General features: G+C 32.0%; 2 protein-coding genes across 4 annotated transcripts; one reads left to right on the forward strand and one right to left on the reverse strand.

Moving 5' to 3' along the window:
• The first annotated feature begins 21 nt into the window (after positions 1 to 21).
• On the forward strand, positions 22 to 9,745 carry LOC148626969 (R3H domain-containing protein 4-like). 3 transcript variants are annotated; one of them, XM_088564836.1, is made up of 8 exons: positions 118 to 183; positions 1,619 to 1,678; positions 2,810 to 2,967; positions 4,040 to 4,155; positions 4,440 to 4,596; positions 5,283 to 5,368; positions 7,519 to 7,660; positions 7,978 to 9,745. In XM_088564836.1, exons 3-8 carry the CDS (start codon positions 2,886 to 2,888, stop codon positions 8,082 to 8,084), a joined length of 690 nt encoding a protein of 229 aa, XP_088420962.1. In that variant the 5' UTR covers positions 118 to 183; positions 1,619 to 1,678; positions 2,810 to 2,885; the 3' UTR covers positions 8,085 to 9,745. The 3 variants fall into 3 exon arrangements, with proteins under 3 accessions (XP_088420961.1, XP_088420963.1, XP_088420962.1); XM_088564835.1 differs by lacking the exon at positions 1,619 to 1,678 and having other exon boundaries at positions 22 to 183; XM_088564837.1 differs by lacking the exon at positions 1,619 to 1,678 and having other exon boundaries at positions 91 to 198.
• Positions 8,869 to 15,962, reverse strand: LOC148626970 (transcription elongation factor A N-terminal and central domain-containing protein 2-like). Its single transcript, XM_088564838.1, has 4 exons — positions 15,804 to 15,962; positions 15,277 to 15,418; positions 13,985 to 14,178; positions 8,869 to 13,411 (listed from the first exon to the last, which is right to left on the reverse strand). Exons 1-4 carry the CDS (start codon positions 15,903 to 15,905, stop codon positions 13,223 to 13,225), a joined length of 627 nt encoding a protein of 208 aa, XP_088420964.1. The 5' UTR covers positions 15,906 to 15,962; the 3' UTR covers positions 8,869 to 13,222.
• Positions 15,963 to 17,241: the final 1,279 nt, after the last annotated feature.

Raw genomic sequence — 17,241 nt, forward strand, 5'->3', positions numbered from 1 at the left:
TCCAATAAACAACGATAATTCTAGAGAGTCATTAACGGTCACATATTTCATCACTACCTGACAGATCACCAAAATAGATCCAATCATACAATTTGACGAGAGCACATTCACCAATGACACCATGGGAGTAACGAGAGATGGAAAAGACGTTTTCTTTTATGGCTACATTGAGGACGAGCTTGAGTAAATCACATTTCTGTATAAAATTAACTTATGTTATTACTAAAATATGCGTTTAACTTATTGTTTGTCTTAGGTTAGTCCGAATTTTCTCTGACCCTGCAACCCTCCTCTTTTTTATTTGGATATTGATATGTCGGGTTGGGGTCAGAACGATGTGCCATACAAAAAGTTGGAGATTTAGCGGTACCGCGGAGTATCGTCTTTCAACCACTTGTAACGACTTTCAAGTTGAAACTGTGCATGTCACACCTACCTAGTTCGATTCCGGAATCATTTTCCTGTATGCTGATACCAAATTTGCAACAAAAAACATTATTACAAAAATTACATTTATTATCGAAGTTTAAATAATTTTTCACGAGATATCCTGTTTTGTTGACATTTTGAACCGTAATAGAGAGTAGGCGAGCTTGTTAATTTTTAGCTGCAAAACATAGCTATAACTATTTTTTTTGTATTTTCTTAACGTTAGATCGCAAAATAAAAAAAAAAAGATCAAGAGCTACAATTTCGCAGCTAGTTAACTTTGGAACGGAACGGAGCAAAAACGATTTTTAAAACCGTAATCTAACAGAATAGTTCAAAATTCCGCTGAAAAATTATGTGCCCACTACCCTACCGTTCCAAAAGTAACAAGCTCCGCCTACTCTCTATTACGGTTCAAAATGTCAACAAAACAGGGTCTCTCGTGGAAAATCATGGAAACTTCAATAATAAATGTAATCTTTGTAGCAAATTTGGTATCAGCATACAGAAAAATGATTACGGAATCGAACTAGGTAGGTGCGACATGCACAATTTCAACTAGAAAGTCGTTACAAGCGGTTGAAAGGCGATACTCTGCGGTACCGCTAAATCTCCAACTTTTTGTATGGCACATTGTTCTGACCCCAACCTGACATATCAATATCCAAATAAAAAAGAGGAGGGTTACAGGGTCAGAGGAAATTAGGACTATGTTTGCCGTAGGCCTATTTTGGGCCTATTTGGTTTTGCTACGTTCAGTGCACTGGCCTTTTTTGGGCCACTTTTTTATTTCCATTGAGCCTATGGATTATACTATGACGTAATATCATTGTTGGTGCTTCCACAGTAGGAATAAATGCGTGCCAAATTGTAAGAATATGGTGCATTGTTTAGGAGATTTTTTCATTATCTTTAACATTGAAAACCGATTTAATTTAAGGAGTGGCTGTTGGACTCATTTTCCTTTCCAAGAAGTAGACTTCATGCCATTTTTCAATTTTTATGAGTTAGATTATCAGAAGGATATTTTCTTCAGTTGGAGCCAGCCACAAACGTTCCATAAATTTGTAAAATTATTGGTCAATCAGTTCTGGATTTAGCATACATGTAGAAAGCAGGGTTTTATCTGTCCAAGTAGCTTTTTTGAAAATGTCTAGTAACATTGACGTCTTTGAAACCTTTTCTACAGGTGGAATTTTTGACAATTTCTGCAGCTTCAATAAGTCTTGATGTAATGTTTTTCCTTGACGTAAGTTAATTTCTCTAGTGTCAGTATTATGAATTTTTAGGTGAATTTCTTTTATTTAGGAGCAGGCTTTGTTTACATACATGTGTAAATAAGTAGTGAATAAACGGTAATCAGGTTGGGAGAGCAACACCTTTATTTAGGGTTAACCCCCATGTGGGATACCACCCCTAAAATGGGGGGGGGTGTCCATTATAAAAATGAAAAATTATACAGATATGAAATATTGTTTAAATGTGGTAATATTTGTGTTATTCTAGGTAATTTTGCAGAAGAAGTATATTTTTATTTTCATTACTTCAAACGTTACAGATCCAAGTAAAACTAAATATTCCTGGGTTCACAACTTTTTAAATATTAAAATAAATAGCATACTTCCCATAGAAATATACTTCAAGTTCAAATGTGATAAATATGCCCACTTTAAAGTAAAAAGTTAAAATTTCCAAACTTTCTTATTTAATAATGGACTCACCATATGAGGGGTAGTACTCAAAACTGGGGGATTAACCCTACATGTAAGCTGAGGCATTGCTCCCAACCTGGTATTTGCATATAAATATCATATATGTAAAATAAATTGAAATTAAAACAAAGAAGCTTCAATTTTCTAAGAACACATCCCCTCAATTACACTGCCATTAGTGTCAAACAGAATCTTCAAGGGTGCTCTTTGCATTTGCTGCAAAATGGATTATAGCCAGGGAATTATCATCAGATTATAATAAGATACACAATACTGAGACCAAAAAAGGGTAATTGCAGCCAGGTATTTTTCGTAATTTAAAATACCAAGTTAAATTGTTTATTTGATGTAATTACCAATTGTTATTATGACCAATTTATTAGAATAATTTCACACCTGGGTACACACACACTTGACATGCTTACAATTCCTGCCTTCAGAGTAATTTACACGCAGTTGAATAGAAATACATCTAATAAAACTTGCTAACTAAATATACTTTAATTTTTTTTCAATTTTCATTTAATGTCTTGTTCAGAACTTTTCTCAAATGTGTAATGATGATTTAAATTTTTATAGGAGTAGAACCTACTGGATTGTAAGGTTGGGTCACAGTCATGTTAATATTAAGAATTTAATTGTTGGAAAGTTGTTTTCCTTTCTAATAGGGAATTGCAGCATGAAGTCAAGGAAGAAGCAAGATCTGATTCAAAAAGGAGGCGTGGTTTGAATAGGAATCGTGTGATGGCAAACAAATATGATGAGAACATTAACTATATGGGAAGGAAAAAGACTGGAGCTAAACAAGCAAGACGATGTGAAAATTGTAATAAAATCATATATTTTCTAGATCAAACTAATACACAAGTTTCTTTTGAATGATGCTCCTATCCTATGAACATACTTGTGCGAGTAAAAGAATTAAGTGGAACAAATTTAATATTGCTGCAAACAATTTGCAGACACATAGTGCTTTATGGCGATATTGTTGTTATTGTATTTGTTGTCTGTACTGTAGTGTAGACATTTACTTTCCATACAATATATTTAGTGTCTGTATAATTTTATGCCACAATTGCATACCATACCTCAAAATATCTTGATTTGAAATTGACAACAAAAGTTGAAATCTTTCTTAGTTGATTTGAATATGCAGAATCCAATCATGTGTTGATTTAGTTTTTATTTGGTCCTGTTTTTAATTTGATTCAAATCAGGGTAAAAAAAACAGGGTTTTGTATTTTATAAAAAATGAACTCCTGAGGATCTTTGGCATGCTGAATCCTAGGGTGTGTACATGTATATATTTTCAAATTGAAGTCTTGTTTTCAGTTTAGTCCACTTCAGGATCTAGAGTCCAAAAATATCTTGTTTGATTTCAACAAAATTTAATTTAAGGTTTTGGTATAATATGCTGAATGTACATGTATAAAATGTGCATATGGATTTTTGTTACTGGACCGTAATTGGCAAATGTTCAATTACGTTTTGAAAGAAGTTTTTCGACCACTTTCATTCTGTGTCCAAACCCTATGCAGTGTTAACCATAATCACAATTAAAATTCAATACTTATATATATTCCTTATTTTTTAGGGTTCAATCTCTGCAGTTATTCAACTTACAACTCTTAAGAACTTTTTATTTTAATAGAAATTATTCTTCTGAACAATTTTCAATCTTAAAAGAATATATTTGTACATATCATGTATTTGAATAAGATTATATTCCCAAATAATCAAACAAAATAATCTTTAAAACTTCAAATGGTAAGATCATTAATCTTTACATTTAATTTTGAAAAAAATCTTATGTACATGTAGTAGAATCTTCTTGGTATTGAATACTAGAAATCAGTACAGTACATTGTATTTGAAATTGATATTTGTTTTCATTATAGTGAAGTATTTGTTGAACTTAAATGAGAAAGATGATGGGTGTGAGATGGAAACTGATCTTTTTGAACCATCAGTGACTCATTTCTCAGAACTTTTCATGGAACAAGAGAAAATGAAGGTTTGTTAGCATTGATGGTACAGAAAATAATGCTGCAGTTGAAGAATCAAGATTTTCTTAAAGTACTGAATGATAATCTTAATATTATTTGTCAACAATTGTGGCATTATTTTACATAGTAAGTTTCCACACATTTCTGCATATTTTATAGAAAAATGTTTAAATTTGTATGTCTAGCATATCTTGGGATTGGAGAAAAATGAGTGTTCTGTATGTTATAAATGAGTACCAGATTAAAAGACCTTTTATGAATGTCAACACTTAAATTTCATTTTCTGCTTTAGATATGGAATGATTTTATCAATTCATCAGAAGATGAACAGAACCAAATACTAAAGAAAGCTGAGAGGAAAATGTCAAGGAGAAATGATGAAAATGGAAATAAAGAAGAGGTGACTGATGCTGATGAAGATTGGGAGGAAATTATCGACAAAAGATCATGTAGGACATATAAATATGTGTCAGTCATCTAATGTAGGTCATGCCTACAAGTATGACTGATGAAAAATGATATCTACATGTACATGTATGGCAAAATGTCCTCTTGTGTAGGTTACTTCTACATATATGACACTTTATGTCATTTGAAACAGAGAAGAGAATTTAAGTTCTTCTTTGAAGGTATATATCATAAAAATTCATGGCATGGGTTTGCACAAAGTGACTCCATTATTTCCAGAAATATGACTTCCTTATGCTTGAACCTATAAATTTAAAATACCTAATTTGAAAAATTGCATCAATGTACTACTGTGAAAGTGCTATTGTTTCTGGGGTTCAAATGGTCGTGCTTTTTGTGGGTACACCAAACCATGAAATTTGGTTCTCAGTAAAAAAAAAGGTGGATCCTATTAATGTGTATACTGAAAACCTCAAAACCACAATTTCAAGAATCCACAAACTTGTCTTTCTTCCCTAATCCACAAAAATTAGTATCTGCACAATAAAGTATTTTCACAGTATAAGTAACACAGAATGACCACTGATTTCATCTTCATATCAAAAGTGTTTGGCAAATATACACCCTAATTAACAGTATTTATTCCTCATGGAATATTAGTGTATTTTTTGATAAATTCTAAATATCATCATAAATGCCTCCATTAAATTAAGCATTTTATTTGTAGCTCATCCTGCTTATACTGCTGAAGAAGCGTTCCGAAAGATTGACAAGAACATTAAATCTTTTTTAAAGAGGAGACATGTACCTATGGTTAGTATACACTTGTATCGTAATATATACAACTGTTCATCCATCTCTCCACATCAAAATACAGTTTGAAACAGGTTGAAGAGATCGTCAATGATGACCATAACCAGTTAGGAATTAAAGACCTTTTATGGTTTCTTGAATCAAACTAGAGTACATGTGGATGGATCTCTGTGAAAATGTACCACAATGTTTCATATTACAAAAGGATGAACATTTTAGAAATTAGGGGCCAAAAAGAAGGCCAGAAACAAGCATTCTCCTGATGACCAGTCAATAACTTGACTATGAGTCAATGGACCACTTTGAAAGTTGTATTACATGGTCCCTTACAATTGAAAGAAGATTGGGATTTATAGGGTTAAGGCCTGTATCTTTAAGGAAAAAAGGGCAAAAAAAAAACGAACGAGCAATTTCCTTACTTCATGACTATAACTTGAGTAAAAGTGAATGGGTCTCTTAGATTTTACTACAAGGTGCCATAGCACAAAAGGATACTGGGATTGATTTTTGGGGTTGTGATTTGAGCCAAGTAAGAATATGGGGCAACAAAGAATTCAGAACAAGTAAAACTGTGTGGATTATTTTGAAATTGTATCACAAGGTGACATACCCCAAAGGAAAGTTTGGATTGATTTTGGAAGTTTTGACTGGCACACAAAATGCCCACTTAAATACTGGACAAATTTTTATCTGTACAATGTCTAATTGCTATCAAAATTCAAACCTCTATCAAATTTGAATAATGTGTCCATACTTGCCCGAGCTGTTCAGGGTTCGAACTTTGTGGTTGTATTAAGCTGTGCCATGTGAAGCATTTTATTGAAGTTGGTCATCAATGAGGTCTAAAGACTAGTAGTCCAAATTTAAACTATGTTTGACATTTTTAAACAATCACTATCAAAGTTAAAAGCTCTAAAGCTCTATTGAGTTTAAATTTAGTGTCTATACCAATTTCACCTGGTCAATGTTGGGCCACTATTACTGTATCAAGCTTCGTCCTGCAGAGCATTTTTATATGACCTAAAAAATTGCGGACTTAAATATTATGATGCTGTCATCGCTGTCAATGTTATTAACTATTTTGTTTCCATGCGATAACTACAGTTATCCAAATGTCATGGTATTTTAATGTATTGTTACTGGTACTTAATGCCAGAGAAAGCTTAATTTTTAAAATGGGGTCACTGGCCCCTAAGGGTCTACAAAATGGGACCAAAAGGGGTAAAATAGGTGTTTATTTAAAATTGATGGAGATGATTGATTTCTCATTCAATTTCGACAATTCTTTTCAAAAAAATTTCTTGTTAAAATTCTGAGTGAAGAATATTTATCAGGTTTCAAATAACATTTAGCATTTTCACTCTATAGGGGCAATAATGGGGATACACCCTAAATATCAACTTTTTTTATTTTTGGTCCAGTTATTAAAATTGGTGTTCATTGGATTCATTGGAATTCCATACCTGCATTTTTCAATCAGTTTTGAAATGTTTCTCACAGTTTTTGAGTAACAAGGGGTCAAAGAGACCAAAACATTTTTACTGAAGACTGTATTTTTATACTTTTTCATCTCATTTTAATGCTTTTTTTGTAAATTGTCCCTCTTTACAAGTATTTTAACAACTTCTCTCTCATTAACCCCCTTTAGATAATGGGGTATAAAAATATCCATGAGAGCAAAACTTATTATTGAATTGAATTTCAAAATATTGTGCAATTTGTATCCAAATCAGTTTTTGTGTCCATAATAAACTGTAATGTGTTTAAGTGTGTCAAAAACGATATTGTGTCCACACTTGCCCCATGTGAACAGAGTTAAACTGTCTGCAGTTGTATCATGCTGTGTTTAGGAAGCTTTTTATTTATTTCAGGAAGGATTTTAATACACCTCAGATTGACTGAGAAACAATTCATATACATGTAATAGTTAAGATGTAGGATAGCAATTTAAGATATAGTTACTTTTAAATTGGTTGTAATGCCAACTTGTTTGCCTTTCAAAGGGGTCTCCTCTTCACCTCACCTACAGATGTGTATATACTTCATGTGTCCAAACTATAAACCCAGACATCTCCTTGAGAAGAAGACTTAAGATAATGAATTATTGAACAATGCACTAGACAATGTAAATACTTTTTATTTGATTTCAGGGTGTGATAGAATCTCTGGAGAAAGAACTTGTCAGTTTTTTCACTGAATGGCCTTCATCAGTATATCTGTCAGACCTTAAAAGCAGCTTTGAACGTATGATGTTACATGCCCTGTGTCAATATCTCGACCTTGTCTCATCAAGTTAGTATACAAGTAATACAACAAACAAATTGTCATATTTAATGATCTAAATGGTTTAGAACTTTTGTCTGAGATCCAGGTCTAGTTTCATTATACTTAAAGTTTTTCTAAAAATTTCTTGCTGTTCAATATGTCTGTATGTACATACAGAAAGTGAAATTCATTCATTTTGATGTGTGTTTTTGCTATAATTGTTATTTTGTAAGTGTCAGAAATCTTGTAAAAACATCAAAACTGCTGAAAGATTGTATTTTTTTTTTATGACATTAATATTAAGTTGACACATATATAGACAATGTGAAATGCTTTTATTTAAGGCTATGATGATGAGGGTAATCGTAGAACACAAGTGGAAAACAAGCAGCCTTACTTTTCACCACCAACAACGCTACTGACCCAATATCTAGCTGAACTGAGATTATAGCAGATTATCTTTTGTTTTGTTTTACCTGAGATTTGTCTGTTAAGTGTTGGAATCTGTAAGAATCAGGCAAAATTGAAAAAAAAATGACATGGAAAAACACACAAATTAGATAATGACAGTTCGTTTGTCTCAAAGCAGAAAAGCAAGTTCAAAGTTACATTAAAATGATTGGGGAAGGTGAATAATCTCCCTTTGATTATGAAATTGCAATGCATTTAACATAATTATTTATACCACAAATGACTGATACTTAAGTAAGAAATGAATGCTGTTTCTGTATTTCACATCACATTTTGGATAAGATTTCATCAAAAGACTGGTGTGGTTTTTTTTCACCATAATTCACCTGCTGCCTGATTCTTACAGAGAATAGCATTTAAGTTGCAGCCTTATTAAGAATCAGGCACATGCACAAATTGATTCTATTACTTTGACAAAATCATTTTTGCTAAAATGCATTGCAGTTGTATGGAACATCTCTGCAATTTAATATTTGTAACAGACAATTTTAATAATTGGAAAGCATAGTCATGTGACATTTTATTGAAAATTTTCGCAAGTCATGTAAGAGAGAAATAGACAAAACATTTTTTAAGGATAATTTTTCTTTAAATCAGAAGACTTATAACATGTGTTTTTAAGATTAAATGAATTTTACTTGATTCTTACAATGACTTGCACTTAATTGAACATTGTTAACTTTTCGTTAAATCTGTTCAGTAGCAATCCTTGTGATGCATTGTTATGTTAGCCTAGGTACACCTATAAATATTTATGGATTACAAACTTTTGATGTAAAAAAAAAGAAATTAAAATTCAAAAGTTAAAAATAAAACTTTGCATTTACTTTTTGAAGATCTTTACATTTGGGAAAGATAAGATTTAAAGTTTTTAAGAGTTTTGAATTTAAATGTTACTTTAAAATGTTTAATGACTTTCCATACTTAATGCAGATCATTCAATTGAAATTGACATTTTAGAAGTACCAAAAACAACACATGCATATGGTGTTGGTTTAACATCTATAAACATTAATTAATGAATGTGTGAGAGCAACTACAATAGCATTTGACAGAATTATTCTCCTTTGAGTGATATCTTCATTTAATTTATTTCACTGAAGTAGAGGTGAATCACAGACACTAAAGCTTTCAAACTTAGTTCTTTGACAAATATGACCAAGTATTTCACAAAATTCTTTTGTCTTTTCATGATAAATGATATTATATTTCTCCATTATACATGGATATCTTGTGCTAAATACTTGTCCATTACTCTAGCCCTTTTCACACATATTTTCTGCTAATTCTTCACAAGTGCATGGAATCTTTGGTGCAATTTGTCATTTACAGAAGTATTAGGTTACCAGTACATTAATTTGCCATCCATTATTATAATTGAAATTTTCACGACACCAAATTTTAGTCATTTTAAATTATGGAATTGTATGTGAGGCAGTTTATATTCTGGTATTAAATTCCTGCAGTACATGTAAAACTTATTTATTAAACACTTTATATCAGATACACATAACTACCATAGTATTTAAGATAAAGTTGTTTTAAAGCAATTTATTTTAGGATTGTGAATTTCAAAATGTATATCCTGTAAAGTTTTTGTTGTTAATGGTATGTACTAAATAAAACAAGTTACTCATGTAAGATTTTGCTGTGTTGTAATATTGAGGCAGTTGTTTATAAAATCATTTTACCAAGGCACTTTAGCAACCTGCTTTTCCTTGATTGATGTAGTAAAAGTTGTTAATTATTATTTTCACACATCTGTCAAGAAACAAACAAGTTTCAAATTTTGTCTAATATCCACTAATAATACTGCCATAGTTGTAAGAGATTGATTGATGTGTTTGGAAGAGATTACATGCATTGAGGCTAAAAACCACTAATTCCACTTCCCATAGGCTTCTATGCTAATTTCACAATATTCAATGGCTTCTCTGGACTTTACCTTAACTTTAACCTGCAGAGGACTATATATCAGCATGATTCTACATATGTCAGCTCACAATCCTCAGAATGGCATGTGGGGTTAGCAGACTTGCAGTGCAGTACTGGTCACCGGAAGTGAAGTGTCTATAAATAGCATGGGAAATCCCAGTGTTTTCACAAGATAGGGGTATATTTAGAAATCATTATGGAGATTAGGCTTCACATCACAAGAAGCAAAATGCACCTATAAAATGTACAGAAATGTTTTTCCTTTCAGAAACTGTTTAAATTTTTTAAATGAGATGAGAACTTTTTTCACAGCACTATGAGGAACAGGGGTAATTTCTGCGTAGGACTATTTTTGCGTACGTTCCAAATGCTCATTGGTTGAATTGGTAGTCAGTAACCTTGAAGGACTAAATATTTTATTTTATGATATTTTTTTTTCAGCTGGGTTTTAAATGTGCTACTGCTCAGCTAACTATTTCATCAAAGATGAACTAACTTAAACATATTATTCTGACTCCCAGCCGAATAATAGTCACAGTGTCTTCTATTACCCTTAAAGAGTAGAAGCATCGACTGCCACTTTAAATGACTCTATAGATAATACTCTATAAAGATATGAACAAAAACCACACTTTTTATGTGAAGCTTGTTACACATACTATACATACTATAAACACATATAACCATATACTATATTGCTGATCAATTAACTATCAGGATGATCAAAAAACATAACTAATCCAAGTGCAAACAGAAAATGTTTGATAAACCTGCCTTGTACTAAACATAAAGTCAGTTTTATTACTTTCTATTCAACTCTACAAAATACTATAGTTATAGATTAAAAAAAAACTGTGAGCAATGTTCACTGAATCCCTCCATTAAATAAGATGCATCTTCTGACCTCCAAGTTATTATGAATCAAATTATGGAATAAGAGGTTCAAAATGGGAATATGTAATAAAATTCCACTAATTCTATTTAGTGCTGCAGGAGTAATGGACAAAAGATTGGTACTCATTCCCCATATTAAGAAATGACAAAAGTCCACATTTGCTATGTGAAACCTCCAAATTGATATGGATCTAAATCTAAAATGCAAGGTGTATAATGGGAATATGAAATAAAGATTCTGTGAAAATTCCATCAAATAATTTTTAAGTGGTGAAGGAGGAGTTACAGACGAAAGATGGGTACTCCTGTGTCTCCAAATTCACAAATAACAAAGTCCATGTTTTGCTGTGAAAGCTCCAAATTGATTTGGATCAAAATTTAAATTTGGAAGTGCACAATGGGAGTACATAGTAAAGATTCTGTTAAAGTTTCCTTAGATTCTATTCAATGGTGAAGGTGGAGAAATAGATAAGAGATAGGAACTTCTATGGCCTCTGTGTAATGGAAGGAAGGACTGACACCCCTAAAACTATCCCCTACTTGCATAAAAAGTAGAAAAATAGATCATAAATAAAACATTAAATGATACCCCTACTTAATGGTGAAAAATAGGAAGGATGACAAAAATTTCAAAATGGCCCAACTCAAAAACTGCATTTGGGATTGTAATGAAAACTGTTCTTAACATGTATTTTATGGTTCTAAACAACTATGCTAAGTTAAAAAAAAATTCATTGATCCATTCTCAAGTTATTACCTGGAAACAGTTGGACACATGACCGTTTGGAGGGTATCACATAATACATGTGTGGCAGGGTATAAATATTGAAAGCAAAGCTTGCAAAAGGATACCCCAGTCTCCATCCTAGTAATTGTTAAATTCAAGAAACAGTCCTTGACAAGATGTTGACCTTGCTTCAGTCTGAAATCAAACCCAACAATATGGCATACTTTTACAAAGCTTCTGTCAAAATATTAAGTGACTGTGATAATTAACTGCAGAGAAAACTCACAAATAGTTGTGGATGGACACAATTGGACGGACGAACAGACTAACAGGCACCATGATTAATACACACATTATTTACCTAAGATTATGTAAGAATAATATTTTACATACTTAAGTTCAAGCCAGCAATCAAATTATCTCATTCAATTAAACTTCTCTTTCTCAAACAAGCGGCTCCCAGGAGTCTGAATCATTCACCTGGTTAAATTTTCCCTTTCAAGGGCAATGAATTCAACAAGGAGACTTTGGTAGGACTTATCATAAGGATCATTTCAGCAACTGAAAGTTTCTATCTATTATAGTTTTCAAAATATAGGCTGAAAACTAAAAAAAAAAAAAAAATGTTATTTTTCACATTTCAAAGACAATAACTCTTACAAGGAGTCCTCTGAAAACTTTGATCCTTTGGAGACTTTTCTAGGCCTTAAAATAAGGATCATTCCAGCCATTGAGAGAATTTGGCTAAACCTAACAGTTTTGGAGATAGATGCGAAAAACTACTGTCTGACCCCTATGTTCTATTCTTAGTAACATGTTTTTCAACGGACCCAAAATTCCCACATCAGTTCTATGCAGGACACCCAAAGAAACATTCATACCAAGTTTATTTCCAATTGGTTAGGTATTGTCAAAGGGCAATAACTCCAACATGGTTCAACATATTAAAACAAAAAATTAACCACAGATAGATCTTGTCATGCTTAACACTTTTACAAGTTGTAATTTCTTGTCAGAAAATGATAAGATCCTGGAGAAATGCACCAAGCTATGCAAAATAAATTATCTAATGCTTGAATCCTACTTTGTTCCCAAGAAAAAAATGAATTACTGTATTTGTTAATGGGATGTTAAAAAAAATCTTGCAAACAGAAGGTATTGACTATCATAGTCATTGTTATAGTCCTATGGTTTTAGAAGTGCCCTTGTTACTATAGCTCTGTGAGTGACAAAATTAATTTCCTTTGATTTATCCCCACAATTGATAATCAGCTGTATATTTTTGCTTTAGAATTATTAAAGGAAGTTACTTTGCTTTAAACTATAACTTTATATGTATGAACTCAATCAGTTATAGTATACATACTGGACAAATGACAATACTATCATCTTTTACAAGAACATGCTTATAATGAATGTACAACATATGAAATTGTCATAATTTTGCAATGTCAAAAATGAATCTGCATTTTAGATGCACAAGATTGTTAAAATATTAATTGAGTATCACAGATTCCATTTTTTCCTGAGATCAATGTACCTAAGGATATACAAAAAAAAAATCACTTTTTGTAAGTTTGTATAAAGTCTGGTACTTTAAGTTCTCCTGATTTCAGTTTCTCTCTTATATCTTCATTACTCTTCAATGTAAACACTAATGTTCTCATTGTCTTGCGATAATCATAATTAATTAGCCTTCTAAAGTGGTAGAATGCCTCTCTTTCAATTTCATCTGGTAAACTGTGTGATTCCTGTCAATAATATTAAAATTAATATACAAAGAAAAACACTACGTTTTTGATGAATTAAGAACTCTAATTTTCCCCAACTTTTTATACATGTCTTTGTGTGTTGGATACCATGTATACACCAGTATATAAGATCATATGACATGAACATATATTTGTATTTCAAAATCAAACCCCACAATGACATGGAGCAAGACAATTAACTTCTTACTTCACAATAAGAAGAGAACATGGTACATAGATGAACAGGTATCTATAGAACATTTAAATACCATTCTGTGTAAGAATCAGGCAATGGGTGGCACATCATTTTTCTCAATTTGATCTTTTTTGCCTCGAATATATTCAATACATCTATTTAACAACTGAAAAGCTATAAACTTGAGGAACTATTTGCAATTCTACAATGTGATAATACTCAAACCATATAAATGCTTTAAACACCATGGACTTCACTAACAAAACCCTGAAAGTTGACACCTAATTAGTTCCATTTTTGAGTTTGTCTTTTATTTCAACATCATTGATACTATTAAATCATAAAGTGTTGATAGCAAGCAAGTAACCTATATTTACCTCTAGATACAAGGCCTCCGCCAAAAATTTCTTGCCAGCACTTCTCATCTTCTCTGTTTTAGTATCACATATAACTTCTATAACAGGTCGTTCAGCATGGCTGACAAAATGGTCCTTCCATTTTACATACACCCGCCTGGCAGCTTTTCGTACATCTCCATCTTCATGTTTCCTCATTTTATTCACTACTTTCCCTGTTATGAGTATCAAAGAATCAAGCCAAATCAAGGTAATTAGATCTTTGTAAACATGCTGTTTAGAGTCGCCAGAGTGAATTTAAAAATAATTATACCACTGGAACTTTTGAAGTCAGGATTTTATTTGTGATGCCCAAAACCATGGATACATGGTTGTGACATACACGTTGTCCATCCATTTGTCATCAACACTTTGGAAAATAACTCAAGAACACTTTCACCAACTTTTATATGAAACTTTGGTGAATTGTTCATATCTATTGACGTAAGCTCCCTTTTGATTTTTATAAATTTCAGATTAATTGTTATGTTATGAATTTTTATACTTAAAATAAAGAGGGACTTCCAAGTTTTCGCACAATAACCCAAAAACACTTTCACCAACTTTTATGAAACTTTGGTGAATTGTTCATATCTATTTAAGTAAGCTCCCTTCCAATATGTATAAATGTGTATGCCTTAATAAATGTAAAAGGTACTTGGTAACCTTGTCAGAAAAGTGTGTTTTGAACAAGATAGAAATGTATGGGTGAAAAATCCAACAAAAAACAAAAAAGACAACAATCTTAGTTAAACTTTGGGATAGCCTTGATAGTGCTAAATTTTTTTGCATTTTTAATTTACATTTTTGGGGGTGGGGTGGAGGGTATTTGACTGGGCTCACAGTATTTCTAGTTGATCATATATATTCATTAAAAGCATAAGGACAAGTTAAAAGGGCAACAGGTGCAATATGGGCTTAAAGCACAGCTTGCTATTTATTTCTACTAACAAGATGGGTCATCCTTTTATACATATTGCAAACCTCTATTAATACATCTGGGTTCTCCACGGATGAAAATTTAACCATGGGGAAAATTTTATGACACAATTATGCTAGGACGCATTCAAGATACAGTTTTTTTTTAATTGTTTTCAGTTTTTGTGCATTCTTTTCTTACTTTTTTCCTAGTCATTGTAACTTTAATTTTTTTAGCATTTAAATTGTCCTTTACTATTTTTATGAGTCTAACACAGACGGTACCCATATGGTAATGATCACAGTGCTCGCTGAAATAGGCAAGTCCTACTCCATATAAAATGAGGAAGTATTACCTATTTTTGTATCTAGCATTACATGTCTAGGTGGTATCTTCTGACCTAATTTATCAAGTGTTTCTACCAATTCTTCTTTTGTTGTGCTTTCTAACAACAACTTGGATTTCAATCTCCTTATTTCTTCAACTACAACAACTCCCTGAAAAAAAAACAAAAGTATATATAAAAAAGTCATAGATGTGGTGGATTACTGCTGCTAGGCTCTTCAAATCAGGATTTTTAGCACTAAAATAACAAAATTAATAATTGTTTTCCTATATTTGAACTACATGTATTTATATGTTCGCCTGTTATTGTCAAAAATGCTTTTAAGCACAGGCGCTTGTTTCTGTCTATGCGGGGAACTACTATCAAACAGGGGTCGACTATCAATGCCTTCTATATTGGCATTGATAGTCGACCCCTGTTAGATTGTATTTCCCCCACGTAGAGTAGACAGAAACAAGCGACTGATGCATGTGCTTTTAATTTAAGCTAGCCTATGCCCAGATTCTCGAAATAATGATATCCTTTAAATTTTACACCTGTAGAGATTCGATTGTTGATTGTCTCAACGACTTTGTTTTACTCGTTTGCTTCGTTTCTGGTTTGACATCTTTCGGTATTTTTATCAGATATTTGTCCATTTCCCTACGGCTACGGTTGGGTTCTTTTGTCTTTTTTGACAACCGGAAATCAGTTTTCTAGGATATGGTCTAAAATGTGTAACCCACATCCGTACACGTACCAACTTTTCCCCGTACCCAAATACTATTTTGCCAATTTCTTCATTATTGCTGAAAGTTGGTACACAAGTACAAAATGACACCATGGTAAGGCTAGAATTAATTATCTTTAAAATGTTTTGCGAACAAAAATAAATGATTTTATTCAATTTGAGCATTCAAAAGGTCTAAAATGAGTAACCCGAAATTCCCGTACCCAAAATCAAAGTCCGATATTTTTTTTCCCTGTACAATTTTAGTGCATATTTGACATTTGAACATCATAATATTATCAAAATTTTAATTAAAAATAAATTTGAATTCGCACAAGACTCTGTTTATCAGATTTCCTTTTTCATCCTGAATAAGATCGTATCCATTCTTTGCTGGTACGGCGATTAACGCTATGGACGGTACGGAATTCAGATCCAATCTATTCTTTTTTTAAAACAATATCAAATCTGTCAAAACTTTACCCAAAGTCTTTTGGTGAAATTTTAATCCTTACAGTTATCAGAAAAACGTAAATTTCGGACAAAAAAGTGAGAAATAGTCAAGTTTGGTACGGTAACTTCCGGTCACACATTTTAGACCTTTTGAAATCAGAAAACCGATCAAACAAAAAATATTAGGAAAAATATACATCAATTTCTTGACTAGAAAGGAATCGAAAAGGACTTTTCCACATCTCATGCAATTTTCAGCTCTTAACATACCTTAAGAATGAACATTTTTGCAAAACATCATTTGGGTACGCGAAAAAGTTGGTATGGTACGGGTACAGGTTACACAATTTAGATCTAACCCTTTTCTAGGTCTATAACACGGAAGGGTTTTTGATACTTTCAAAGGTCATATATAAAAAAATACTACACCTAGAATCAAAATCTAAACGGATTCTAAAAGGTATCGACAATATCAATCTACTCGTGTAAAAATGATTAGAAATCAATGTTATTAAGCTACCAAAAATATGAACGGAAGGGTTTGAAATTCACTCGGGCAGTGAACAAAATTTTGTATTTGATCTTAATTTCATTCAAATTTACAAGCCCCAATCAATAGCCATTTATAAATTCTGAAAGACAATTTTATTTCCTATATGACGATTTTAAGATTATTTTACAGAATTATTGGTGAAAACCACAATTTTGACCGGAAGAATGACCTACCAGAGTACTGGGTTTGCAAAATTTTGACTTTGATCTAAATTTTCACAAATTCATAAATGCCCTGGTGAATAACCATTTACATATGA

This window comes from Perna viridis, chromosome 1, assembly GCF_037379345.1.
Source record: "Perna viridis isolate PV_CMFRI_1.1 ecotype Kerala chromosome 1, ASM3737934v1, whole genome shotgun sequence".
NCBI lineage: Eukaryota > Metazoa > Mollusca > Bivalvia > Mytilida > Mytilidae > Perna > Perna viridis.